This window comes from Idiotropiscis lumnitzeri, chromosome 14, assembly GCF_059441095.1.
Source record: "Idiotropiscis lumnitzeri isolate Australia: NSW breed Sydney's pygmy pipehorse chromosome 14, RoL_Ilum_1.0, whole genome shotgun sequence".
Lineage (NCBI taxonomy): Eukaryota > Metazoa > Chordata > Actinopteri > Syngnathiformes > Syngnathidae > Idiotropiscis > Idiotropiscis lumnitzeri.
In genome coordinates this window covers 6387785-6415037 of record NC_142404.1, presented here as the reverse complement: position 1 = coordinate 6415037, position 27253 = coordinate 6387785, and the positions used below count along the sequence as shown (strand labels likewise).

The following is a 27253-nucleotide window of genomic DNA, read 5'->3' as shown; positions in this document are numbered from 1 at the left end:
CACAGGGGCCCCTGAGCTCAAAGTGGAGCAACCATCCAATTGCTGTTATGGTCAGAAAGATGTTTGGCGAACAATTATTTTCTCTTCTGATCTCCAACAATGTGGAATGGTCTTCCTCTTGACATCAGGTAGGCCTACCCAACTGAGCTTTTTAAACAAAAACTAAAGAATACATTTTTTACAGTTGCATTTGTTTTATAGGTGGGTATCCTGTTTGAAATTGTGTCATTTCTGTGTTTTAATTCATGAAACAGTTTTTGATTTTTATGAAATTGTCCTTACCAATATTTTGTATTTCCAGGCAGTTATTATTACTACGATTAACCATCAGCATCCATAGCAGTTTGTCTTAGGACTCCCAGCAAGATGTTAGGCCGACAAACTGAAAGTTTTTTTAACAGCATTGGAAAACCTTCAGTGCCAAACGCTGCACCTAAAGCAACAAGTGCTACTTCAGTGGCCTGCGGTCCAAACAGAAAACACACCGCGGCACTCAGAAGGGAATGGATGGAAATCGGGCTATATTTTGAGCAGAGGTGACAACGGCATAGAGGGTAAACATCACTTGTATCTTTCTTCAGAAGCTTACAACAAGCATGGCACAATTATTTCTTACATATTGTTGATTATGGAGTTTTTGACAAATAAGCAAATTTGTTGCGCAAAATCGGGTCAAAGAGTAGGGATGCGACAATCAATAAATCAAGTAATTCATTGTGTGCAACTGATTGTTGTTGTAGCCTCTTGAAACGATTGAGATAGTGCGATTGTTGGCTGCAACCAGCAGACTCGCTGTTGATGCAGTCTCAACTAACTTGCTGCCTCAAGAAGGAAAATATGACATTAGTTACGGCAAGTTTAGATACAGCAACCCAAGAAGCCTTCCACGACTGAACAGCTCCTCAGAGCAGCATAGTTCTGCTCGATACGTAAAGCAATAAACAATTTATTCATTGATACATATTTTTCTCTCGAATCAATCCACCTAGTTCAATGGCTGATGTAATGAACATAACCGGAAAATGCGGAAGATGTCCAGATCATTTGTAAGCGTGTTCTACTGTTGATAAAGATTAAAGAATAAAGAAAGAACAAACAAAAATGCTCGTTAAGATATATTCCATATCAGATGGCGGTAATGCAATGTGATATTGTGATTAACTTCCGCATAACAACTAAAAAGAAAATAACAGTTATCAAAAAGCTTGCAAAACACATCCAGCATGCGTGCGCATAAAGCCACGAAAACCTCACCTGCTGCTTGGTGCAGGTAATAAAAATCACTTGCAACACAGAATGAGCTCTTGATCCTTGCCTGACAAATACCACGGCACAAAATAACTTCACAGAAGCCAAACGGGAGGAGTCAATTTCTCCACTTCCACTTGTGTGTCTGAGATTTCCTGTGCAAGTTGGCATTGAGCCACATGTCAGTGAAAGTGTTTCGGCAGCCAATCAGCTCTGCACCCTGAATACACCAAATCTATGCCCCACAGTCAATTGTCTGCCAGCGCAGCCTGACAATAACTCGATACTCAGCGGGTGACTCTGAGCGAAGCCTCCCTCTACTCCACAATACGCTCCTGTACGAGCAAAGACCCAAGATCGGAAAGTGTGATTGCATTTGCGGATGCCATATTACAGCCGTCAAATGTATTGAAAAGTCAACTTGTAAGCCTCTGAGCCAAAAGAGAGCTCTGACCTTTTTACCAGGCTAATATCCTGCTGATGTCCATCTGAGAACCTGCATGTCAGCCCAACAACCCAATCAGCCGGGATGAGGTTCAAGTTCAAGGCGGTAATGATGAGATGACTCTCTTGACGCTGACGCTTGCCCAAGAGTGACTTCTAATGTAATCCATACCTCGGTGAGAGGTTGGAGAGGCTCACAGCCACGTCTGTAATCGTCATCCACTGACCAGACAGCACAATGAGGTTATTTCATGCATGATTAGACTTCCATTCGTGTATGTTATGTCTGGCTTTGTCACAGTTACCTCACAGCTTTTAACGAGCGTGGCAAACATAAATATACAGTATAAAAATGTTCAAAATACGTAAATATTCACGCTAATAAAATATTTGCCTTTGTTGTACCACGTTTCTTTGGACACATAACTAAAAATGCTTTGAAATGCCAAACAAAGTGTTAATCAAAATCAAGCATTGTCAAATCATTCAAGACTAATATATGATGAACACGATGTCCTCACAGTTCAGAGGTGCAGGGTTCGATTACGGTCATCCTGTGTGGAGTTTGCAGGTTCTTCCCGTGCCTGTGTGGGTTTCCGAATAGTGGGGCACGGTGCAATGCCAGGAAGGTGCGCGTGACACCAGTGAAGAGGTTTTTGATGTACTACAATAGTAAGTGTAATTGCACATCCACTAAAGTAGGTGGCAGTGGCGCTCTCATTGTCAGGGAGTGCACAAGGAATTACAAAATAATAATATGCGCGCAACATTTATGGGTGCTAATCCAGTCTCTAGTGCGTAGCGATTACATTGAACTCTAAAATCTACTCGTCAGCGGCGGAAATGATGTCAAATGACCGTAAATTGCCTTATTATTTCTTCCAATTGTCTAAGTAGCGAAGCGAAAAAAGCAACCGCCATTTGATGTATCACAGTTTATGCAAGTCTGTGTTAACATGGCACGGCTTATTTGGATTATTTGGACGCATCTTTGTGACAGAGCGGCCAACATCACCTTGCTGGCTGCCTCAAATGGACGGGGAGAGCGCAGCTTCATGTTTCGCCAGAGAGCAAAGCAACCAAAAACAAAGCGAAAGCTGGACAGACTACCTTTGTAAATTTGATGTTGCAATAGTTAAATTGTCTAGCCAAATATGTAAACTTTATGTCCGTTTGTAGTAGCGGCTCATTTGTAAACGTGTTCAAATGAAAAACTGAACATAATGGCCGGCACACCACAGAGTTGGATGGACGAGCTATTCCGTCGTCTTTAAAAGTCACAACTTCCACCATGAAAAGCACCAGCTCCGAGCTATAATAAATCTCTTACAAAAACCCACGTTAACACAATTCTAATGAATGTGGTTATTTTTCCTCCATGAGGTTGGAATAAACGCGACTCGGAAGTTCTTAGGCCTCTGTATTTTCCATCGGAAATCCACCATGAACTGGCGAGCATTAGAGGCGATTGAAGAGCACTGCTTTATTTTAAACCAGTTGCCAGTAATGTTTCGATTATGTCTTTAAAAAGTGGTTAACATTTCACAGCACTCGAGTCTGATTGGCGCATGCAAGTCATAAACGGGTAGCTATTTTAGCAATTAACCTTTGGATTGCCAAGATTGTGTTTTGTGCTTGAACTTTGCGGACTATTGGTGCACTTTGCTGGCCATTGTTGCAAAGCTGTGACTTTTAATTAACTGTTCTTTATATTTAGGTGTCATTGACATTTGTAACAAGTTTAATAGTCAATTGATGTGAGGCTGTTGAGCCACTTAACTAGTTTGCTAACTAAATGTAGGATGATAATGAGGACGGTATTGAAGCAGGAGTTCATGAACAGATTCCACCGTTAAAAATATTTAATTGATTCATTGAATGTTAACTTCCGCCAATATATATATATATATATATATATATATATATATATATATATATATATATATATATATATATGTATTTTATTTTATTATTTTTGTTTAACAGTTTATTTATAAACTTCAATTAACTTATAAAACAATTGTATTCACTATATTACAAACAAAAGATACAAACTTACTGGACAAAAACAGATCAAATTCAAAACTTCAACTTACTGGATGAATAAAGAAAAAAAACAAAAATACAAAAGAAAAAGAAAATGTCATACCAATTGTAAAGGTATTTCAGACAGACTATATAAATCAAGTTGAATTGTACGATACAATTCAGATTTACAGTTGCAGGCTAGGTAAATTGTTCACATATGTTATTAAAGATAAGTTTTGATAGAATTTGTTGATGAACCCACTGAGGGTACATCTAATCTTTTACAGTTTAAGATTTTGCATAACGTCTCTTATCCAGTGGTGAGTAGAAGGTGGAGTTGCAACCTTCCATTTGAACAGAATCAAGCATCTGGCTAAAAAAGAACAAAAAGCAATGCGGATGAGCATGGGGAGCAGCTCCCATCGGGTCAGAAAAGAGTCCAAATACAGTAACCAATGAAGACGGTGAAACGTGATGAGCAACTGCATTACAAATTATTTCTAAGTAAAAAGACCAAAAAGGAACAAGTTTTGGACATGACCAAACCGTGATAAGAAGCAGCTGTTTGCATCTTTCACATCTTGGATTTACATTTGGAATTTTTCTTTGCCAGTTTGACTGTAGAAAAATGAAATCTATGAAACACTTTGACCACTATATCAAGGTGTGCCTAGAGCATATGGAATAGTGAACTCCCATTCATCATCTGACATCGGAGCTCCTTAATCATTTTCCCACTGCTCTCGAATATGTGAAATGGATTGGTTATGGCAATTCACAATACGGGAATAAATAAATGATATTCTGCCTTTACCCTTAAGAGGGAATCCAAGCATGAGGAAGACGCAAGATTAAGAAAATTGGCAACTTTTGTGCAGGTTAAAATCACTAATCTGCAAATAATGAAAACAATTATTATTGGTCAGCTCAAAATTTCTGTTCAATGCCAACAAAGGTAGTATCAATATGTAGATGTTCAATACTATGAACACCCCTATTATACCACTTTCGGAATAAATTATCCACCAATGATGGCTGGAAAAAGTGATTAGATATTTTTAATGTACATAAATGAATGTAAAATTGCATTCTTGGCAGTAAATAAGTCTACTGAGACATCATATATAGAAGACGTCACATTTAATCAGTTTTAGCGTCAATGTAAGCTTTAAGGCTACACAATCTGTGTAATAGTAGTTGACTTTTATTAAATCATGAAAAAGAAAAAAAAAAGGCTGTAATCCTTGTTTTCTCACAATCGCTATGTTGGAACGCCTTAAAAAAGGGTTCGCTTTGTGAGAGCGAGGCTGCCATCTGTCGCGTTTCTTTGTTTTGTCTCCTAAAACGTCGCTCACGTGGAACAGAAGATTATCGGCCTTTTGTTTTGCTTTTTACAATGTCATTTGACGATTGCACGTCAACTGTCAGATTCATATGGTTTTATCCAGTGTAGCGTAACAAGAGTGGCGCTTAGTAAGAATCCACTCCAAATTAAGAGCGGTCATGTGACTTTCCGTGTATCTCAGGTGTCGTGTGATGCCTCGCTGCTAGTGTGCTTATGTCTCTTAATCCTCATCGTTGGCTGGGCCAGCGCAAAAACTAAGATTAGCCCTCACACACACGAGCCTGCAAACTCAGAGCTCACACACACACACACAGCCCTCGACACATTGCAGCGACACAGCGATTACATACAAACACGCTGTGTTGTCTTGAGTTGCATCGGTGCTGAGTGAAACAAAGTCGTAGACATCCCGTGGTGTCGACGCTAAGTGGGGGGCGACTTGCAGCATCTTGGGCACGCTGTGCTACACAACCACGAGGAGGGCATTCATTCCACGTTCTGCAAGGAGTGCTTATCACGTTCAACTCCGCCAGGCCCACTATTTCTCACCGTCACACTTGAGCTAAAAAAAGACTTAATCTTTTTTTCGCTTTTGGCCCTTTTTGTCTGTGCTTTTAAAGCCAATAAATGGAGTTACATGCAAAGTCTATGCAGAGTGTGAAAAATGGAGCTTCAGGGAGGCAAATATGTAGGGCAGTATCATAGCATAATATAACATGACATTTATTACAGAATATGTGAAATTAAAACATCATATTTACTCAGATACTAACCAGAGCAGATTATTAACTCAACTGCATTGGGGTGCATAATCTTCTAGCGTAAAGAATATTATTTGGATTCATAAATAGAATATTATAACACAGTGGTATCTTAACTTCCGATTTTAATTAGCTTCATGATCAAGCTTGCAGCTGAATTCAATTGTATATCTAATCAATACTCTCTGTAAAAATGAAATGAACATGCCATTACTCCATTCCACTGATCCCCCCCCCGAATCGAAAAATTGTGTATTTGGAGAAAAATCCATTCATCTAGCCTTTGTCCAAACCGTTTGCTTGTTTTGAGATACATCAGACAAAAAAAACAAAAAAAACCCAACAGATGCTGAATCATAAATGGCAAACGGGCTTTAATTTCTACCATCAACAGTTTTTACTGAAATGTGCATGGAATTTTATTGGAAGTCTGGGATTTTGGTTTTGATGTCGCAATTTAAGTGAATTCCAGAGCTAGTACTTTTGAAAACTCCTATTAGGAGCTACGGTGAAATGAGCCCCACTTGAATGCGGGTATTGCAGATGAATTAAATTCCAATATGTTTTTTTGAGCACACTATCTAATATGGGCAGAGCCTGGCATCACCGTTGGAGACCATTTTGAACATTTGGAATGAGAAAATTTGTTTGTTGCTTCAAGTATCTTTAATGGTGTTTATATTTTCAGGACTAGTATTTTTTTGGAGCCGTTTGAGCCATAATTGGTCCACAGTCTGAGTCAGGAGGAACTGTTACTTATTTTGAATCAATATTTGTGTTCTCCCATAATCTTCATTAGCTGCTTCAGGCACGAACCGAGACCAAAAAGACAGCTTTGCATTCAAATTAATGTTGGATGGCAGAGTGTTGCTCCGAGCACTAAGACATTAACATCTCATCCAGGCGAAGCAACAGATACTTTCATTTCAAGGCCTATTGCACACACGCGCAGATTGAGAAAGTCTGCGAGAAAAAACGTTGTGAATTCTGTAATCATAAATATCTGATTACAGGCTTGCTTGCGTGCCACTGACCACTGCAGTGCTTGGCCAATGATGTCATGCTGCAGTGCAAAAGTTGAGCTTGGGCCTTCGCGACGGCACATCCGCTGCAAATTAATGAGGCCGCAAGCATGGAGCAAGGCTTCAATCAATCTGAACCATGTCTGATATTGCCTGTAGGGATGTGAATTATACATGCTGGCAGAGGGCGGGAAAGGAAACTCAGCAGAGCAACCGGCGCTGGTGTGTTTTTGACATGTCCAGTTTGACTGGCCTTTCACATCCTAAGTATGCTTTTTATTGGGGAATTCCGCTGTGGACGCAACGCGCGATGGCGCTTTCAAGATGACAAATGGCACTTTGAAATCCTTGACAGGAAACTCTCTGACAGAAGGATCTAGTTTATTTGTAACCACTAAAATACGTGGAGAGTAAAAAATCAACGCACCTTTGACACGAAATGCATGGAAGTCTAAATGGATGACTGAGTGTGTGTTTTATTATCATGTTATTGTTAACGGGAGGGTGAGAAATCAAGACAGTGGTTTCTAAATGCAGATAAAATGAAACATCACATCATCTATTGTACTACAAAGTGGAGCTCATTGGATTGTGCAGGTCTTTCTGATGTTGTGCTCAGTAATTTTTAAAAATGCATGAGAACATACGTGAATGTATTCAAATAAGCATACATGGACAGAGCCTTGAGGTTACAGTCTACACAGATTGCATCCACAGATATAAGCAGGTCTTTGAACTCTCGGCAGGTGTGGTGGCGATCCAAACAACAAACACACCATTTCTGTTTTCATTTAACAAGCAAACACACACAATCCCAACCCCCAACACACACGCACGCACACAGATGGCAGCGAGGTCAGCTTTTGGGCCGCCATATGTGTCGTGTGTGCATATGGTGCGTTTGTGTCGCATGCCAGGCACAATGTTTAAATAGATCGTGTTTCTTGAAATTTAAGAACTAAACAATAAAAAAAGGCATGCTGGTTTAATGACTGAGGAGTGTTACCAAGGTAACGCACAAATCAGGTTTGGAGAGCATAAGCATTTCACGCCTGGGTTATGTTCAATCACGCAACAAGGATTGTTTGTGTAATAAAAGCAAAGAATAATGTTGCGTGATTAATCCGACACAACACTTCCTCCCATCAGTGACACTTTAGTCACTCCAGCGAAAGTCTGCATTGATCTGCATGTGACTTTTACACAGCCTCGGGTGTTAAACCCCTCCCCCCCATGCAGGCATTGTGTAATTTCATGACAGCTTTGATTCTTATCTTCAAAGGCAAAAAAAAAGCGAGTTGACATGACCCCTCATTACTATCATTATGCATTGCCGCTTATATAAACAGCGTGAAAGGGGATGTTCATTCTGAACAGACCTGATGGTGTTATCTTTCGCAACGATTCTACAAAATAACAACAACAGATACAATACAACTTTATTCATATAGCGAATTTCACCTCAGATGGAGTCTACTTTCATGAAGGTTGACTGAAATAATTTGTGACTAATTTTTGCCATCATTGCAAACCCAGAGCAGAAACGCAACCCAGATCATACTTTACTTTTCCCAAATGGGCCGAGGTGAGATGAAGTAGCCACACGAAGGAGATTGCAAACTTATTGTTGCTGCCAATGACTCAACAGAATGGACAACAAATGCATGGAGGAAGACACACGCTGTATTTATGTGTGAGCACTGAGACACACAGCAGACTCGCGGATCCTTTGTGTCACTCCCACTCGTGTCCTTGTACAACGTCTCTTCTTATTTGTTCCTCTCTCTGAGCTGTCAGTGGCATAAGTGCAGCTGTTGATTCTCTGACGTTTGCTCTGACAAAAGGAGATCTTTCCAAAGGGGGGCTGTCACTTTGTAGTCGCTTTTTGCAGATTATGAAGGGGGCGGCTTATGGCATTCGGTTATGTGTAGAGAAGAAATAGTTGAAATCGTGCATTGACCTTGTGGTCACTGGTTGAGGTTAAAGAAGTGGACAGTCTGCTCGAGATATGATGGACAGAATGTGCGAATGGCCGCATGATGCAGGGACACACTAAAATATTTACCGTCTTCTGGAGCCCGATAAGAGGGAAACCCCCATTCATAGTGCCTAAAACAAACCAGGTTTTTCCCGCCTTCGCAGTGGAAACAGCACAGAGACAGAAGAGAGGCTCAAAGCAATTGCGGTAGTATCAGTGCTATATCAAGTCAACTTAAGCCAATTCACAGCAGAAGTTATCTCAAGGCACTTCACACGTTCAGCAGGTCAAGAACCACACGCTGCATGCATTAAAGAAAAGTAAGTGAAGCCCACATGAGCGAGCAGCGAGCAATCTGCAATGGAAAAACTCGCACTAAAGAAGAAACCTTGAACAAAATGCAGCTCTGAGCTCTGACGGGAGAGGCGGGAAGCCACCTGTGTCAAAGAGTATTCTGCAACACTGGGCAAGCGTATACATTTCAACACCTGATGCTCACTTTTCTCGACCGTTTGTGTTAAAAGTAGCGCTCTCAAGCGGTTAATTGTTTTAAAATAATTACTTGAAAAGAAAGATTTGTGATTAATTCCAATCAAACTACAATTTTTTTGTGAAGCTTGTAACAGGTATTTACTCGAATATCTTGGAACTAATGCAACATCACCAAATATGAAGCGTATTTAAAATCAAAGACTGCACTAATAGCTTTCTTTGATCCATAAATATGATCTAAATGGAGCCGGGCATTTTTATTAGAAGTAATTCTCTTAACTCCACAGTACATTTAGTTCTCCCGGCAAGCATCACACTTCAGCCGTGTTTGTTTGCAAGGCCCAGTGGTAACTTGGGTTGACTCTTGAATTTTGACAGCCCTAGTTAAAAGCAATTTTCTGACTAGTATTCAAATGCTACATTGGACGCTGGCGTAGGGCGGGGCGATTATGTAAAAATGAATAATCACGATTAGCGATTTTGATTGAGATTGAAATCACAATTAATAAACATCATTATTCATTGATTTAAACATTTGGAAAACTTGAGTTTGAACAAAACTTGACAGAATAACTATCAAATAAATTTGTAGCAAATAATGATATATTAAAATAATAGCAATTAAAAAAAAATAAATCAAATACATCCAGGCTCTTTCAGCTGTGTGCTCTTATGGGCACTGTGGTGCCGCACACGTTTGAATTTGTGCGTGAATATTCGTTATCTGAAGGCATATCACTCCGGGAACTCAATGCTAATTTTCTATAAACCCGTCAGTGGGATTTTATATTGACTGCTAGCATTAGCACTGGTCATGTTTCTAGAACAAAATAAACAAATCTATTATTTAATATACAATGTGTGTAATTCTATTTGTTGTGCGTTTAGTTTGACAGTAAACACAAACACCGCCGTCATGAATTTATTTTCGTTTTCTTCTATTTTAACGTTTTTATGATCACGAGAAGCCAAACTCGAAATCAATTAAATGTCAATAAATCGCCCAGCTCTTTGCTGGTGTGACTGTTGTGGCTAGATTCTACTTCCTTCCACTTAAATGTCATGTATATGCAGAGACTATTTACCCTGCATTTTAAAATATCATTTAACAATTCATCTGTTCTACACACACAGACGTAACAACAACTTTGGTACCCCACCATGTTCACTCAAAGAATTCACAACTGACAAAAATATTTCCTAAATAATATGTAGTCTTATACTAATTGAATAAACAAGAGTTGCTTTTGAATTATGGGCCAACAAAGTTATTAAAATCAAAAATTCATTACTCCTCCACCAGGAAGACTTAACAATTGACAAATTATGCAATAAATTCCAGACCCTTTCTGTCGAACCTTTTCAGCAGTGTCTGTCTTCAAGTACAGTTGGTTGCTGGTTAAATACTTCAAACTGCAGGCCAAATGGAAAGCGCTTTCTTACAGATCCAGGTGTTGTGAAATGCGCTGTATAAATAATGTTGTATTGTATATCTTCAGGGTTATTTTAACCTTTAAAAAATTATATGCCATGCTTATCTGAAAACAAAATAAATTTAAAAAAAAGATCATGATTAATACCCTCGGTGCCCTCGTTGTTATCTTTGGCTTTGTTGTGTGACATTGGGGCATATTGATTTTGACTTATTTTTTTCCCGCCTTGCTCACCTCCACAAGCCTTGTGTGCTTGCGCCGCTTGCCATGTGGCACATGTGTCAGCCATCTGTCTGACAGCATGTCAACGCAGCCATGCTAACTGCGGCCGTACACTCGCCTCTCTCCCTCATACACGGCCATCAATGTACTCCCGGCCTTCTTATTTTTCACCTGCTTAGCATTCATTCACATCACACATCTATGGGGTGTTGTCGTAGGCAGCTGCACATAACCAAACATCTTTTCAGCAGACAGACACTAGCTTGCAACCTGACACGCACAACACGCACACACACACCAGCACTCATACATATCGTTAAAATGAATGATTTAGATCCTGTTGCTGTCCTCGTCACACAGGCTGCAACACACCCACACAAAGTAGTTTGCTACTATGGAACCGCTTTTCCACATTTCCCCCACAGCGACTATCAGTTAAAGCCAATGGGTGTCGTTCGTTTCACTGTTAGCAACCCAGTCAACTATTTCAAAATGAATTTTCCACGTCACAGTACTCTGGAAAACTACCAAAACCAAACTGCATTCAACGCACCAGTTGGGAAGCTATTGCTGTGCCACCTTGACTTACAAGTGCCCCAAACATTTTTTAGGAGCTACAAGCAGATGCTTGAGAATCCTAATGCCAGTCGACAGGACACGTCCCTTTACAGACACACATAACAATTCGACAAATGTTGCTGTGACTTTCGGCCAAAATATTGCCTCACCCTTCTGATATCGGCAATGCTTGCTCACAAACCCGACTGTCAAATTAGTTGAAAGCATACCTTGTAATTGTATCAAAAATAAAATAAATATTTTTTCCCCCTCATTTTGCATATTAGGGTGAAATTTCCAATCCGAATAAGGTCGCTCCTTGGTAGAGGTTAGCATTCTGGTTTATGAATAGGAAAAGACAAACTTTATTTTACACAGACGCCATTATTTTAAATACTTTCCTCCCCCAAAACTAACACAATTTTGCCAATGAATATAACAAAACAGTAATGTGACACTGATACTGATAATAGAAAACAAATCCACCGTATGTTGTTGTACAAAATTGAAAAAAACTTGCAATATGGACATTGACTACAGCGATATTGATGTAATGTTAAACATGTACAAATAGAAATGACATTTTTAAATGCAGCAGAATTACCAAGCGCAAGGTGTTCTTTGCAAATTAATTGTAATCCCACTCATTAATGTCCAAATATTGGGTGGCGATGCACATTTATTAGAATTAGAATTAGAAATCCCTTTATTGTCATTGTACTCAAGTGTGCAACGAGATTAGAGGTTTTTTTAAGTGTACACGCTGTGTAAAAAGTATACAGCGACTGGTCAAATTCAGAGAAAAGCATCCAATTAAATGAGAAAATTATTGCATGACTTTGCGATACGCATGTTGCATAGGCCATTATTTATATTTCCCATATATTCTGCAGCCCTAATCGTAAAAATGGTTAATCAAAGTTAAAGCCATGGGCCCTGAATGGTTACAAAACAATATAACCAGAGAAGTGAGTAAACATGATAAAACACAAAGTAATAATTTGTGGTTTCACTGTGTTGTGTTCTGCGTTATATTACGTTATCAATATTTTGCCATCTAACTGATAGTGATCGTCTCTCGTAGTCAATACCATTATCTCAAATAAAGTTATCTAATGCAAAAATCAATATGTTTGCTTTGCCAGGCGAGCTGGAGATTATGTGATTAGTTTTTTTTCCATTGGTTTGTGATCTGGTACATGATCCCTTTCAGAAGATTATGGCACTGTGAACAGCCACGTTCTTGATAATAAAACAATTGCGATATATAGCACATACTGCCGATACATTGTGAACATAGCCTCAAGATGAACAGGATTTAAACGGATTGCAAAACGCGTCTTGCTATTGATGTCTAAATGGGTGCAAAACCAGAAAAAGATCTTGAACATATGAAAACCAGCTTGCTCCAGGGCTATTCAAATTGGCAAAGTCTTGAGACTTTGATGGTGTTACAGTTATCCATACTGTCCATACTCGCGTTTCCTAAAAAGTAATTGGAAAATTAAATTAAACGTCCAGAGATTGTTTCTTCAGTCCAAATATCAAAGATAACGTGTCGTACAGAACAACTGAAGTCATCTAGCAATGTTTTGTTTTCAGGACTAAGTCGCCCCTCCCCAACAACAGAGGGGCATTTCCAATAAAGCGATAATCTGCCCACATGATCACACAGTACGAAGGGGTTTACAAGGATAATCTTAATGTCGCCGATTGGATTGAAGGCCTTCCTAAATGTGAATTGACAGGAATCTCATCAAGGGAAAACGGAATGCACAAATGCCAAAAATAACACTTGCAACTCTTGTTCAATGGAATTTCCATTAGCTCAATAATTACGTAATTATTTTTAGGCTGGATTTACTTTTTGGGTCCGACTGCCCAATTCTAATTTAAGATACATTTACAAGTATCTACATTTCAAGTGACACAATGAAAAAACCCATAAAATAACCGTAGGTTGCTAATGCTCAAATTTTATATAAATAATGCCAAAGCATTAACACAGAAGTAAATAATAAAGTAATACACAAACAACTTGAATATAAAATGTTGCACAGTGCTCAGTTACCCTGGGCTGACTCTTCCACCCTTTGATTTAAATGAGGGTAACCTCTGCATTACTCCACACGGCGCCGGTGGCAATTTCCTTTCTTTAATGATTGTCACACTTCTTATGAAGCATATTTACACCATATTTCATCGCATGTGATTTTGCTGCAGTTTAGATTGACAGCATGTGTGCATATGTGCAGACATGGGTGTGTCTGCATCACCAATCAGTAAACAGTGATCCGTCACCACTTTGAGCTTTGCATTGTATGGCTCCAGTGCTTTGTGGGCGTTTCCAAAAATATGCATGATTTATTTTTTTATTTATTTATTTTTTTAAATACAGATATATCTCCAGCCATATTACGGAGAGACACATTGTTTAGATGAGTTGACTTGCAGCCTTTGTTCATACCGACCGGCGTGTGATCGGTTCCCGGCAGGAGCTCCACCAATAAACGGATAGCATTTATAACGTTATTAAAATTTGCTATTCAGTTTGTCAGAGTCGAGCCGCATAAGCAGATCATAAATAGCTGTGTTCAGAAGTTGGCTCAGCAAGATAAGGATGACGAATCATTGGTAAATAAAATGTTAAAGGTTTGTTAAAGTTTGTCTTGTTTTGCATTTTATTCGAAGGTCCTTGTTAATGTTATTGTGCAAAGCGAAGGTTTTGCCATGATTACTTCTGGTGAAAGTGCTTCTTCTTTGTTGTCTTAAAAGAGGAGGAAAGAGAAAAGAAGACAACGAAGAAGCAGCAAAAGCAACAAGAGCAAAAGTAGTGACAGTAAGTTTCGTTTGGCACAACAACAGCAACAAAGATTTAAAAATGCATTAATCCACCAGGATTGTTTAAAAAAAATTCTAAATAAAAACGTAGTTATCAGCCAATGTTGTGACCGCTGCTGGGCTTGTAGATCACATTCCTCTTGCAGCTTGCATCTTGGTATTTAGTCTTATTTTTTTCATTTTTAAAGTTAAATTTGTTGTGTAGCAAGTATTTATTGGGTTTGGAACCATGTCGGGGGGGTCGCAATGGTGTAAGAGAGGCGGAAATCAACCCAAAATAAAAATTCTAAATAATTATAATAAAAAAGTCTAACTCTACTTTGCGGGTTTTCACCTTATGCAGGGGGTTCTGGTCCCCATTAATGGCAAAAAAAGTGGGACTACTGGATTACAATGATTTCAAGATCACTACGAGGGAGTACACCAACTCTGTTTCAAATTTGTATCCACAGTTGTACATTTGTAAGAGGCCTGCTTCCAGTCCAAAATGACTCGACTGAAAGTGTTTGTTTTTCTGTTTAGAATGCCATGACGCATATTTGAATTGTGCCACTTGAGATTTAAAAAAAGAAATCTGAATCGTAGCACTTGAACCATGCAGTGTTAATCCAGCCTTAGTAGGGTGTTTAAGTGGCCGTGCAAAAATTCTGACTTTAACAAAGTGCAGGATTATGAATTAGAAAAAGAGGAGACAATGCAGCATTTTAAATGGCTTCTGAGCAGTCAGAGCAAAATAAAAGTAGCTTTGGAGGAAGAGAGTTGAACAGAGCGAAAAAGTGTAATCTATTACAGCAATTTAGCAGCAGGCCTTCAAGCTTGCTGCCACTGGCGACTTGTGAAAATGCTTTCCACTCCCTTTAAATCTCACACGAGACTGCTTTTCATGCATTTGTTGGTGACTTAACTTCATTTCTTACTTTTAGGCTCTGGAAGCTTCAAGCACCCTTTGCATGCCGACGGTATCAATGATTCGATAGTAGTAAATCTTAAGATTAGCAACTTAATGTGATGCTTGTTTTTCACAGAAAACACCCCAAAATGGCTTTATCAGCAACACAACAGAAGACCAAGCATTTATCTGCCTTCACCTTTTCAATACGAAACAAAGCAAAGCAGGATATCACCCAAACACTTTACAGTTTATGCCCCAATCGGAAAAATGCAGACGCTGTCTTATTTGATAGTGTGTGATAACTAAAATACTTTTCACACAGACATATAAAGGAATAAAATGAAAAATATAAATGAAAATGTTACATAAACAGCATCCTCAAATGGATTGTGTTTGACCACTGAGATTCTTTGGCATCCTATTCTCAACTCTCTCAAACCTGTGACCGCACAAGATGATTTTAAGTACAACTGTAGATAAAGCAAAAATATAATGATCCCGCTTCCCCGTCAACAGGCCACTCGGTTGTCAGGCCAGAGAGAGAAACTGAGAGAGTGCTGACAAACCCAAACAGTACAGCTCATTGTGTGTGTGGGCTATGACCTAATAAACCCTTCATTGAATTTGCCACATTGACCAGCGTGCACTCCAGGATCTCATGATGATGGTTACATCCCCCCCAAAAAATAACACGCCCCACTCTTTTCTGGGATTATACAAGTAGCGAGATCTCTTCTTCTAATCAAAAGAAGAAAAAAAAAACGGCCTTATCTTTAGTAGACCCTGAATCTGAATTTCTCATCTTTCTACCCTCAAGATATTTTACACAATTTTATATGTTCTTTAACCAATCAAATATGTATATATTTTTCATTCATATAATTTTCTCAATGTTCTGCCTCGTCTTAAATGTAAAAAGTACACCAAGCCTTCCAGAATGTGGAGCAGCAACCAGCAAGTCACTTCAGTTTCCATGTGTGACTTTGACTGTTTGCAGAAGCCAGCTGGCATCTCAGAGCGCTACAAAGGAAATATCTTTTCCCTGCCTCCTATATAGTGGGTGTTCCTCTCCAGAGGAGCTGCAAACCGTATCCCAGGTGATGGTGTGTGTTACTTGGCAGGCAACTGATTTGGACCGAAAAGGTTTCAATTCAATGATGGCAGCAAGAGGTAAGAAACAAAAGCCACAGTAAGACTTATACCGGGAAAAAAAACACACCAGACATGTTTAATCCATTCGACTCCAAATGAACCTCTGACAAAAATGACTTCTACACATGGCAGCTCGATAGTTGTGCATTTAAACATGCACATCGGAATGAAACGGGAGGTCATTTAAATGGAGGCGTATTGTTGTCAATTAGCATCGAAGCTGCTGTCACGTATTCAACTTTGCGACACTGATGAAGTGCTGTCAGTCAAAAAGCAATGTGAGGACGTACACTATGCCATGCGGCAGCGCTCTGAGGCACATGAACTTGAGTACAAAGTTGCAGACTACAAACAGCAAGTCCTGTATAATTATAAAGCTACCAAATGATGTTTACACAGCACAGCGATTAAAAGCCTCAGCAGACTCTTCACTGCAAAGTCACTTTGTCACACCGCTGCGCTTCTGTCACTCTCTAAGCTTTTAGGCAGTTGATATCTTGAAGAATCTTTGACAATGTGGAAAATCCTCAGTCGTGCAAGAGGAGCGTACGACTGAGCTCACAAGGGAAGGCGATTAAGCTTGCCAATCTGGTGACAAATGGTAACGGTTATACTTTGTAGCGGGGCTCTATCTGTGAGTAATTTAATCAATTAGTCAAATGAGAACGCCGTGGGAGTCCCAACTCACCTGGCAACCAGAAAGCGCAAATCATTGGCATGGTAAGCCAATTCATATTAGAATTTAGGTATTTGTTTTTTGTGATCGTCAATAAAAGGGATTGATTCACAAATGCAGAATGCAAACTTTTTCACGGGAATCGACCGATCACGATTGGTAGAAGATCAATCGGAGTAAACATTCATTGGTGTAGTTCTGACACTTATTCAAAATTGCATCTATTCAATGCGACATACGGTGACAGTAATTTTACATATTAAAAAAAAACAAGATTAGCATCGGGCACTAGCAATAAATATCATATATATGATATAAAAGCTTTATTGTATGATAGAACTGCACATCGCTTATCATACATACATATCATTTTTTGTAATATGAGTCTTTTATCTTATCTTTTATCAGATGACAGAAATTATATAATTCACCTGTCTTTCTACTTTTTGTGACATTTTCATTTGATGGTGTGCTTTGAAAGTTTTCAAAATTAAAATATATGCCTTGGCCCAATAACGGCTGGTAATCACTGATTTTTATATATTTTGTAGACTATAAAATATCGATATCTATTTTATAAATAAAATGAGAAAATATCAATTTGAAGCTATATATTATTATCAGGATATAAAATTACTTTTATCGGGATTTACTTTTTTGGCCATATCACATGCTTCTACCCAAGATAGTGTTACAGGTATTTTTGATGACTGATTAGTTATCTGGAAAGTTCAACGCATGTCTGTCAGGAGAAGCCTTTAGTGAGTCGTTCTTCTTTAGTTAAGTTCTACTACACTATAGTTGACTCCTCTCTCCACAAGTACGATGGGAAAGAATGTTCAAATGTTTCTTATACCATTTCCTGTACAGTTAATAAAGGTTTGAGCCTTGAACAAAATGAAATTGCTTTTCATTTTTCCTATGAAAAAATGGTTTGGAAGTTAAAACAACTTCACAAACAGAATTGTGTCCAACCGTGGAGATTCAACTGTAACACTGGGTGACCGGACTTGTATGTGTTTGTTTTACCACTTAGAGCAGTAAAGTTCTGGCAGGGATGTTTTGTTCCGGCTTGATGGGATTGCATAAATATTTTAAGTGGCCAAGTGTGAGATCTCGCTGCTGTATCATCTATGTGTAATTGTGCGTGCCGGAACCAGCCATTCAGCACATTTTCTCCCACCCTTCGAACCCCTACAGAGTGCCTTGGATTATATTACACATGCTGCTTGCACACACACACGCGCACGTACACCCCCACGCATGCATGCATACACACACATACACGCACACACACCCCCGCACACACACACGCACTAAAGACCCCCTGGAGGCAACAACACAACATGCATATCCCCTACAAGGCTCGGGACCCCATTCAGTCACAATGCACTAGCCCAATTTTTTTTTTTTTAACTTACTTTTTTGGGGGGGGGGTTGATTATGACGCACTTCACTTTCCTATCCCGCACATTTAATAACTCACATCTGGCTTGTGCTCAAAATGTATAAGTAATGCCCAGTCCCCCTTTAGTCCTGTTGTCATCTGCATGTTTTTTTAGCACACAGAAAAAAAACAGCTGATGGGGAGAGCCCACCCCAGCACTCGTCTACAGTCATCATGCAAATTTCAATCAGGCGTAGTACGCACCAAGATTTGGACTGAATCATCCAGCTTGTGCAAGCTTTTTTTGTTTACATTCCTTATTAGGCCAAACCCATTACAAAGAACTCCAATTTTAACTTTTTTTAAAAATTATTTGTTATTCAGCAAGATCTTGTATGATGGTGAGGAGTACGTGAGTTATTTTATTCAATGTGATTTCCTAGTGTGTGATTGCTTTTCATATTGTATGATTCCATAGCCTACAGAAAATATTAGGGCTGCAATTAACGATAACGATGTCAAAGTACACTAAAAACTTCTAGTTGTGTCAACGAAATATTTACACTTAACAACGTAGCGGCGTTTGCAATGAAAAGGCACAGCTCTACAAAACAAATCTATTCCAACATAGACGATGCATGGTGGTATCCAACCACAGTAAAGCCTACTCCAGTACCAGGAAGCATGTACAATAAATTCCTTGTCCTCATACTGGAGTAAATCATCTCTGCAGCAATATGGTACATTATATGACAGCATCTACTGCTAAATCTTCAGCATGTCCATTGAGATGGCTATCTTGGCTCCATTAGCAGTACATGGAGACAGATGTTAGCCTCGCAATCATTGAATGGATTTCTGGCTGGTGGCTTGTGGCAACTCCATTATTATTGAACCTGAATGGCTTCCGCAGGAATTATTGTTACAACTTCTCATATACGCATGTTTAGTTAAACAGAGATGATGGAATGAAGATAAACTTTTGGCCCCCACACTATGCTTTTATTTTGTATAATGAGCCAGACGACAGCATGACCCAGAGGAATGGGCTGTCTCTCAACGTGAGAGTCAAGCTCACGGACCACCTTCTTCAACGTCAACAATAAACTCTCCGGATCCCCTCGTTGACGCTGACGCATCGTCCATCCTAAATTGACTGGCCTCATTGTCTCGTTTAGTCTTCACTTCTCTATTTACTTGCTCCCATCTTGCTAGAGCCCTTGCTTTTCTTCTCTGGGTCACCACCTTTGAGGCAGATGTAGAATTCCGACAACCGGCGTTGAAAAAAAAATGGCTTCTTTCAAGCACACTATAGGGGTACACTATCTCCATTACAAAGTACAGAAGGACCTTAAAGGTCAAGTTTATAAGTCTTACAGCATTTGCAGAACTATATCTTTAAATTCCCACAAATCCCAGAACTTAGGGCAGTCTTCAGACACTCATATATATATATATATAATATATATATCAGATCAGAATCAGAAAATCAGAAATCCCTTTATTGTCATTGTACTCAAGTGTGCAACGAGATTGGAGAGCTCCCCTCTCCAGTGCAATACAACAATAATTCATCGTCCTATAAAAAAATTGTTAGCGTGATAGGCCTACTGTCATACTACTGTTTCGAGGATATGAATGGCACACAATGAAGTAACGTGCGTAACGACAAAATAATACAATTGACACGTGATACAAGAAGAACTGGTCAGTTATCTGTAATTACAGTTTTTCATTAGATTGTTTTAAATGTACCGCCAAAAGTGTTCGTATACGTATTTACTATAATTATGACTTCACTACTGGATTAAGGCAGGTTAGTGATCGCCTACGGTGCATTCTGATATTCCAAGTTGGGTAACCTGGTAGCCGTAGGAATGGATCTTAATTATATCTTAGGACCACACCTTTAAAACGTTTAGTTGAAGTCGTGAAGGCCAAATACATCACTGATACATTTGATCCCTGATAGAGGCAAGAAAATTGGTGCTCGACTTCACGTTGGCGGTGATGTCTCACTCTTTTTCTCAAGACGAAATACAAGGGGCACTCTACAGCTGTGGCAGGAAATAGAGTGCTTGACTTGGACTGGAATGTTACAACTATAATTGACTTAAATTAGTAAGAGAACTTGGATGTGTGTTTGTACAACTGGCTTGTATTTGAGTTTTTCTGCTGCCCCATATGAGCTCTGGCGACGCACACGTCCAAAACGTCCTAGACAAAAGGTGCTACGAAAATCTCTGACTCGCCACCGGTGTGTGTTTAAGACATCATTTTCAGGCTTGCCTTAACATGCAGCACAGTTCTTTTCGGACTGTCGAACATCTTCAGTGGGCACCCGGGCCTTGACTGACTGACTGTCAGGTTTGTGCACTCAAATCAGAGTATCATTGGCATGACGCTCGCCTATTTGTGCGTCGCTCAAAGCAGGAAAAGATCCATTCTTGCGCTCGTTCGAGCGCCTCTGTTATGTACAAACAAAGCAAGCGTCTCCCTTGACGGCTGGTTGGTGAAACGCTGTGATATCAGCTGCTACTTTCCCCGGTGTAACGCAGGTACTGCAAAGCAAAACGGGTGAAAGGGAATAAACCGCTTGAGCGGAAGGGTTGTCAAAAAATAAACACAGCCGTTTATAACCAGTTTGCGTTATTAGTCATCCCTGTGGCATTAACACAGCAGCGAGGAACTGTTTCGAGTTAATTGCATGCACAATTCTAAGAACATTGCAGCGGTGCCGTTGGTAGCAACGGCTTAGAATCAAGCAGGCCTGCTTTACTAACGCATGTTCAATTTAAGAAATGGTATTTATCCATTCTGACTGCTAACAGCATGCAAGTTGATGCTGTTCCATTTAAGTAGCCTCATGCCTATGATGTCTTATGCCTTACATGTGCAACGTGTTGCCGACTGCCGAAAGCAATTTCGAGACACTGCAGTTGTTTGCCAATTTGAAATGCTAATGCTAATCATCTGAATCTGCACATGCATGTTGTGTCATCACAAATACAGACAAATCTGATGTGTCACTTGAAATGTACAGGGAAAGAGACAGTTCTGCAAAAATGAATACAGTACCCAGGGGTGTCTAAATCCTTAGCAAGCTTCTTTGGCGCTTCCTGATGAGTTGATCATTTGAATAAGGTGTGTTGCAACAGTGAGAGATGGAAAAAAGGGCCCTTGAGGACCGGAGCTTGACATGACTGTGTAAACTGTAGTCCAGTGCTTCCCAACCAGTGTCATTCCAAAAAATATTTAATTATGACAAATAATGCGTCTTTGTAGGGCTGGGTGATATGGCTGAAAATTATATTGCGATACAAGTATGTCAAATTGGTCGAAATCAATATATATTGAATTCGGTTTTTTTAACTTTTGGAAAAAATATCTGGGGTCTGAAATCTGATAAGTTTTATTTTAAAATGTAAAGTTTAACTTTCAAAATGAGGTCAAGACAATTATAACATTTGACATTTACTTAGTTGGGCCGTGATAGGCTGAGGGTCCTTCTGCTCTGTTGTTTTGTTTTATCAGATTGACAATTTATCGATGCTATTTTCTATTGATATCAATCATCTTACTATCGCGATACAAGTTGATGTTGAATTATTGGCCCAGCCCTAAATCTTTGTTCATCTAGCTATGCAAGCGACATAGTGACAGCCATAACGATGAAATACTCTTCCACTTTCTTAATCCGTGTATCCATTTTTTTGGGTGGTGTGTTGTGAGATCTTTTCTGATGTGAAATAGATTTTTCTCAGTATACGTTGGGAAACACTGCTGTAGGCATTACATTGGAATTCAACCGGCAGTGCAAATCAAACCTTCAATAGTGGCCTTTGCCTTCAACACACTAGGGCGGGAGAAGTGAAACTTCACACTTCTGTCCCGCCTTTCCAGCATTCCCTTACATACAGGCGCCATCCCGCCTCCGTACAGCTGTGACACCACCTCGGAAGGCGGAAAAAAAACGGCCATGTCTCGACTTTCATTGCCTCCATTCTTTAGCAGTTCAGCATCGACGCATAAATCTCATGGGAACGATGTGCACACATTCGGGATGAATATTATTCCAAGTGGTCGAGATGAACCTGAACCATCATTCCCTAAACATGACCAGATGTGTGCGGCGTGAATGACTCAGGATGGTGTGTGCGCATGTGTGTGCGCCAGTGTGTAGGAGGGGGGCGCGCGCGCGTGTTTTTTAATCTGTGCAGAAAGTTACCAAGTGGAATCACGTTGTGCACTGGTGCAAACGTAATGGACCCCAAACCCACGTTGGCAATAAGAGGGGGAATGCAACAACTGTTTTCCATGACATTTCTTATTGGTGTGAGGCTCATAAATGTATTGCACGTATGCAAACGAGTTCAGGGGTCAACACGGGAGGGATTAAGGGATCATACAAACCAGCGAGGCTACTATTGATTCAAGCACAAAGACGCCACATTGAAAGCGTGCACATTACAATACGTGCGCCGTATTGGCGCGTTCGCTAATTGGAAAGGCGAAATGGTGGAATAACAGCGGCAATGCAAACACTTACTTCCCGATCACCTCGCAGAGCTCGTACACATCTTCGAAGAGAATGTCGTCGTCCGCCATAGTCCCAGTTCCAACGGGAAGGTGCAAATCCCTAGCAATACTGGGTTAGGCTCCAAACAGGGAGGGAAAAGGGCCACGACCAGGTGACCGATGACAGGAATGACTGACAAACGTCGCCCGCGCCCAACGGCGGCGGTGCCGTCGGTGGATAATTCCCGGTTAACGTCCGCGGACCACCCCCGGCTCCCCCCTATAATTCCGCTGCGTCGTTGGGTACGAAGCGGCGCAGGGGGAGCTCGGTAATCCCGGTGTGGGAGACCACCACTAGTCCGGCCCCGCCTTTCCCAATTTTCCCGATGGCACACTCCGGTATGAGAAAGAAAACGATTTAAGGCTCCGTTTACAATCAGACCAGCCCGCTGTGCGCCTCCACTTTAATTTATGTCCAGGTGGTTTTACGATGAGCTTCACATCCCGAGAATCCGCCGATTGACAACCTTCATGCCCGTCGGGACGTGGCTGCAGACCGTCGCTCCTCTCTCACTCGCGAACCTTAAATTGTCGAGGAGCAATCCAAAAGGGTCTCGTCCCGTCACGCTTTACTTCACTCCACTTCTTCTGGTTCGTGTTTTCTTCACCACATCAATGTCTTCCGTTCAGCTCCACGGAGCGATCCAGAAAGCCAAGCTCCGCCTACCTAAGCAGTGGTTGTGAAACTGCTCCCCGCCGTCTTCCATGTTGGCTCAGGGAGGATTCCCAGAGTTCCTTGAGGCCGGGTGAGACAGTTTGAGCCAAAATGGCGACGTGACAGACCCTGGTAGCCGCAGTTTCCTCGGGACATTTTCATTGGTTAGGGGTGTCCTAGTGGTGTCGTCGATTAGCGAGTTGCAAACAAACGCACCATTGAAATAAAAAAAAAGATCCTTTTGTATTGAGAGTGATGATTTGTAAATTTTCATGCATATATATATCCATCCATCCAACATCTATACCGCTTCTCCTCACTAGGGTCGCGGGGGGCGCTGGAGCCTATCCCAGCTATCTTCCGGCAGCATATATATATATATATATATATATATATATATATATATATATATATATATATATATATATATATGTATTTCAGAGATCAACATAGCTACATTTAAGGGACACTTCCAAATTCCACATCGTTTACCCACATTTTACATATACGCTTTAACTATAATACGTTCATGCTTCCTTTTCTTCTTGATTAATTATTCATTTGTAAATTACGAATAGAGCAAGCTTGCAAGCCATAAAATTTCCACTAGACTTTATCCACTGGTTCTACACTCATATATGACGACTGAAAGATGTAACCTATCTTTAGGTTCAAATCAATTTAGAATGGGATTTAGTTTATGCTTACCTACAAAAAAACAGACCCAATAAGGTTGCCACCATCCTTCATAAATTATTTCAATTTCATGTTCCGGAACATACACAGATTATTTTACCTTTTTTTGTAATACTGCACTGACAAAGGTTGATGCTCTGAACTGTGTGGCATGGGGGCCACTTCAAATTTGGGAATTTGTGTGGAGTTTACATGTTCTCGCTGTGCTTTCCTTGAGTTTTATTCTTCAGATAGTACGGCTTCTTCTAAAAAAAAAAATTAAATAAAATGCTTCTGAGGGTTAAGTGGATGGTTTCTTAATCACATTTATACAACTTTCACTTAACCTTTGTGGAAAACGTCATGGGTTCAAGGTGATATGAAAAGGTGCTTCCTTTTGAAGAAAGGAAAAGATTGCACTGTTTAGAATTCAATTATGTGTTTCCAAACAAGTCTTGAGTATCTCTGTGAAACTCTGGAATTTCTTCGCACTGAGTTGGTAAGCTTCATTGGTTGCCTGGTCCTATAAATATTACTTGCAATAAAAGATTATAGGTATCAAATATGCCCTTTTGTAAAGGCTGGACAGGAGTAAACTATGCTAATGGTGAGTTAAAGCACCTTTCCTATGCATTTTTAGTACTCAAACAATCTTTTCCTCTAAGTACTTCCAGATCAACTCTCTGGGGAAGGAAAGGAAAGTTTCTAAGCATATAAGTAATCCCTTTCTCTGTCCTGTTTAAATGGCAACCAAGTCAACTCACCAGTTTTCTACCTAGTGGGACCAGATTTACTCTACCCTCTACTGGAAGATAGTTTAATTATTGTGCCTGTCACTAGATGTTTCTGACAAAGATGAATAAATAAAATATATATTCTTAATTCTATCCAAATAAATTTTCAGACATGATATGTGAAATGGGACAAATTCTCACAGCTCCCCTGAAATTCTCTCACGGCACACTAGTGTACTACGGAATCCTGTTTGGTAATCACTCTCTTTAGATCATTCAGTTGCAAATCTGGCGGTTGAGGAAGTGGTACGACTGGTTTTGTGAATTAACTACTTGGATCTCAACCAAGAAAATTGCACGACAGAAACCATAATGTCATTTGTGAAGTCAATCTCTGTCTGTGAATTTATTTCATTTTGTTTGAATGATGTAAATGTGGATCTAATCAAGGTAAAGCATCAGATAAAATAAATGTTTTAACAGAATTGAAATGCAGTTTTATTGTCTGAGCGGACTGTACTGCCAACTTATTTTATTCATGGATTAAAAAAAAAAATCATTATTCTATGTCGTACATTTAGACAAGCATCATAGCAAATAGGGTTGGTATTGTTGCTCCCTCCTTATAACATTGAAGTACAGTCACATAGTAGGTCCATGTGTTCACCAAAAACAACAACGTTTTATTACTACATGGTATATTTAATGTTTTCGTTAACCACTATAACACTATGCACAGTTTTCATTAAAAGGTGTGAACAACAACAATTCCGTTAAATTGTATTGCATCTAAAAATATATAAATGTGAATGAAAAAATTAAAATGAAAGAATATTTCCTTATGACTCATTTCAAATGCTTTTTACTTAAATACAACTTGAATGCAACAGCAGTACATCAAATGTTTTGGATTTTAAAAACAAGTTGAAGTCACTGGAGCATTTCGCAATTTGAAAATTTTTGCATGCCATTACATGGAGCCTATACTACACTTGGAGAATCACAGCTTTAGAACTTATGCTGATGGTTCGTTCCAGTGGATGTGCTTGCTGTAAGGCGAAAATAGAAACAGGTGAACATCTAACCGATATAATCTGTATTTCACGATTATGTGCCTTCAAAATTCAATAGAATGTGGAGTTCAAATCATCATGCGGTACACTGAGATTCCCGTGAGATTCTAAGAAGACAAAGTCGATGTGTGGTCTGCCTCTTTTTTTTTTTGTCATGCCACCGCAGTATGGTGTTGATGATGTGCAAGAAGAAAAGTGTTATCATAACCATTGAACCGGAAATGGAATAGACTGCAGAATTGGAAAGTCTGTTCATTGCAATGCAAACATTACAATGAATTACACAGCAATGATACTTTGGGTGATTTCCGATGCCAACATTTCAATTGAAATACCGACTGGCTACCATTCTAAATGGTCCAAAGGGGTGAATGTAAGTGTGGCCAGTTGTTTGTCTATTTGTGTCCTGCGATTGGCTGGCAAACAGGCCAGCGTAGATATCGCCTATGACCCCAAAGACAGCTGGGATAGACTCCACCTGCATCCTTGGTGAGGTAATACCTGGTCAGGTAATAAAAGGTAAGCGGTACAGAGAATGGATGGATGGCTGAAAATAAATTGGAAGTCAAAAAGCACTGAGGAACCATATTCTATTTTGGAAATATATTTATAGACTATTTCCATAATATTTGTGAGGCTCCTGGATACTTTTAGGTGGCAGAAATGTGAGTAACTACCACTGAGCTAAAATGAAAATGATGACAAAAATGGCTTGTGTTTGAGGTTGTACCACCAGATATTATCCAACACGTTTCCTTTTTTTTTCTTTTAAATTTCACACACCGGTAAGCACTACTTGTCCCTCTACTCCCTTCTCTCTTTTCTCCCTGTCTGTGCCCTCTAAAATCTTGTTCTGTCTGACTGCATTCCCATTAAATATCAATCACAATGCAGCAGGGAGAGTATTTTAAACTCCCTCTTTACATAGGAAACCTGTTCCAGCGTAACAAGGCATACAGAGAAGATCCCAAGTCCGTCTTTAGTTTACAGGAAAATCTGACCATCTACCTTAGCCTAAAAAGTTGTAAAATCAAGTCAAGTCATGGAAATTTACACGGA

General features: G+C 39.7%; 1 protein-coding gene across 17 annotated transcripts in view; it reads right to left on the bottom strand.

The window, feature by feature from the left end:
* The window catches only part of caska (calcium/calmodulin-dependent serine protein kinase a), a 94727-nt gene extending 70936 nt beyond the window's left edge, over positions 1–23791 (bottom strand). For 5 of the 17 annotated variants that reach the window (XM_088314594.1, XM_088314596.1, XM_088314600.1 and 2 more), the window contains exon 1: positions 23029–23790. In XM_088314594.1, coding sequence (XP_088170720.1) covers positions 23029–23087 — 59 coding nt within the window. In that variant the 5' untranslated portion in view covers positions 23088–23790. Of the gene's footprint in view, positions 1–23028 lie in introns of all 17 variants that reach the window. The other 12 variants (XM_088314605.1, XM_088314608.1, XM_088314610.1 and 9 more) reach the window with 5 other exon arrangements.
* Between the last annotated feature and the right edge of the window lie 3462 nt (positions 23792–27253).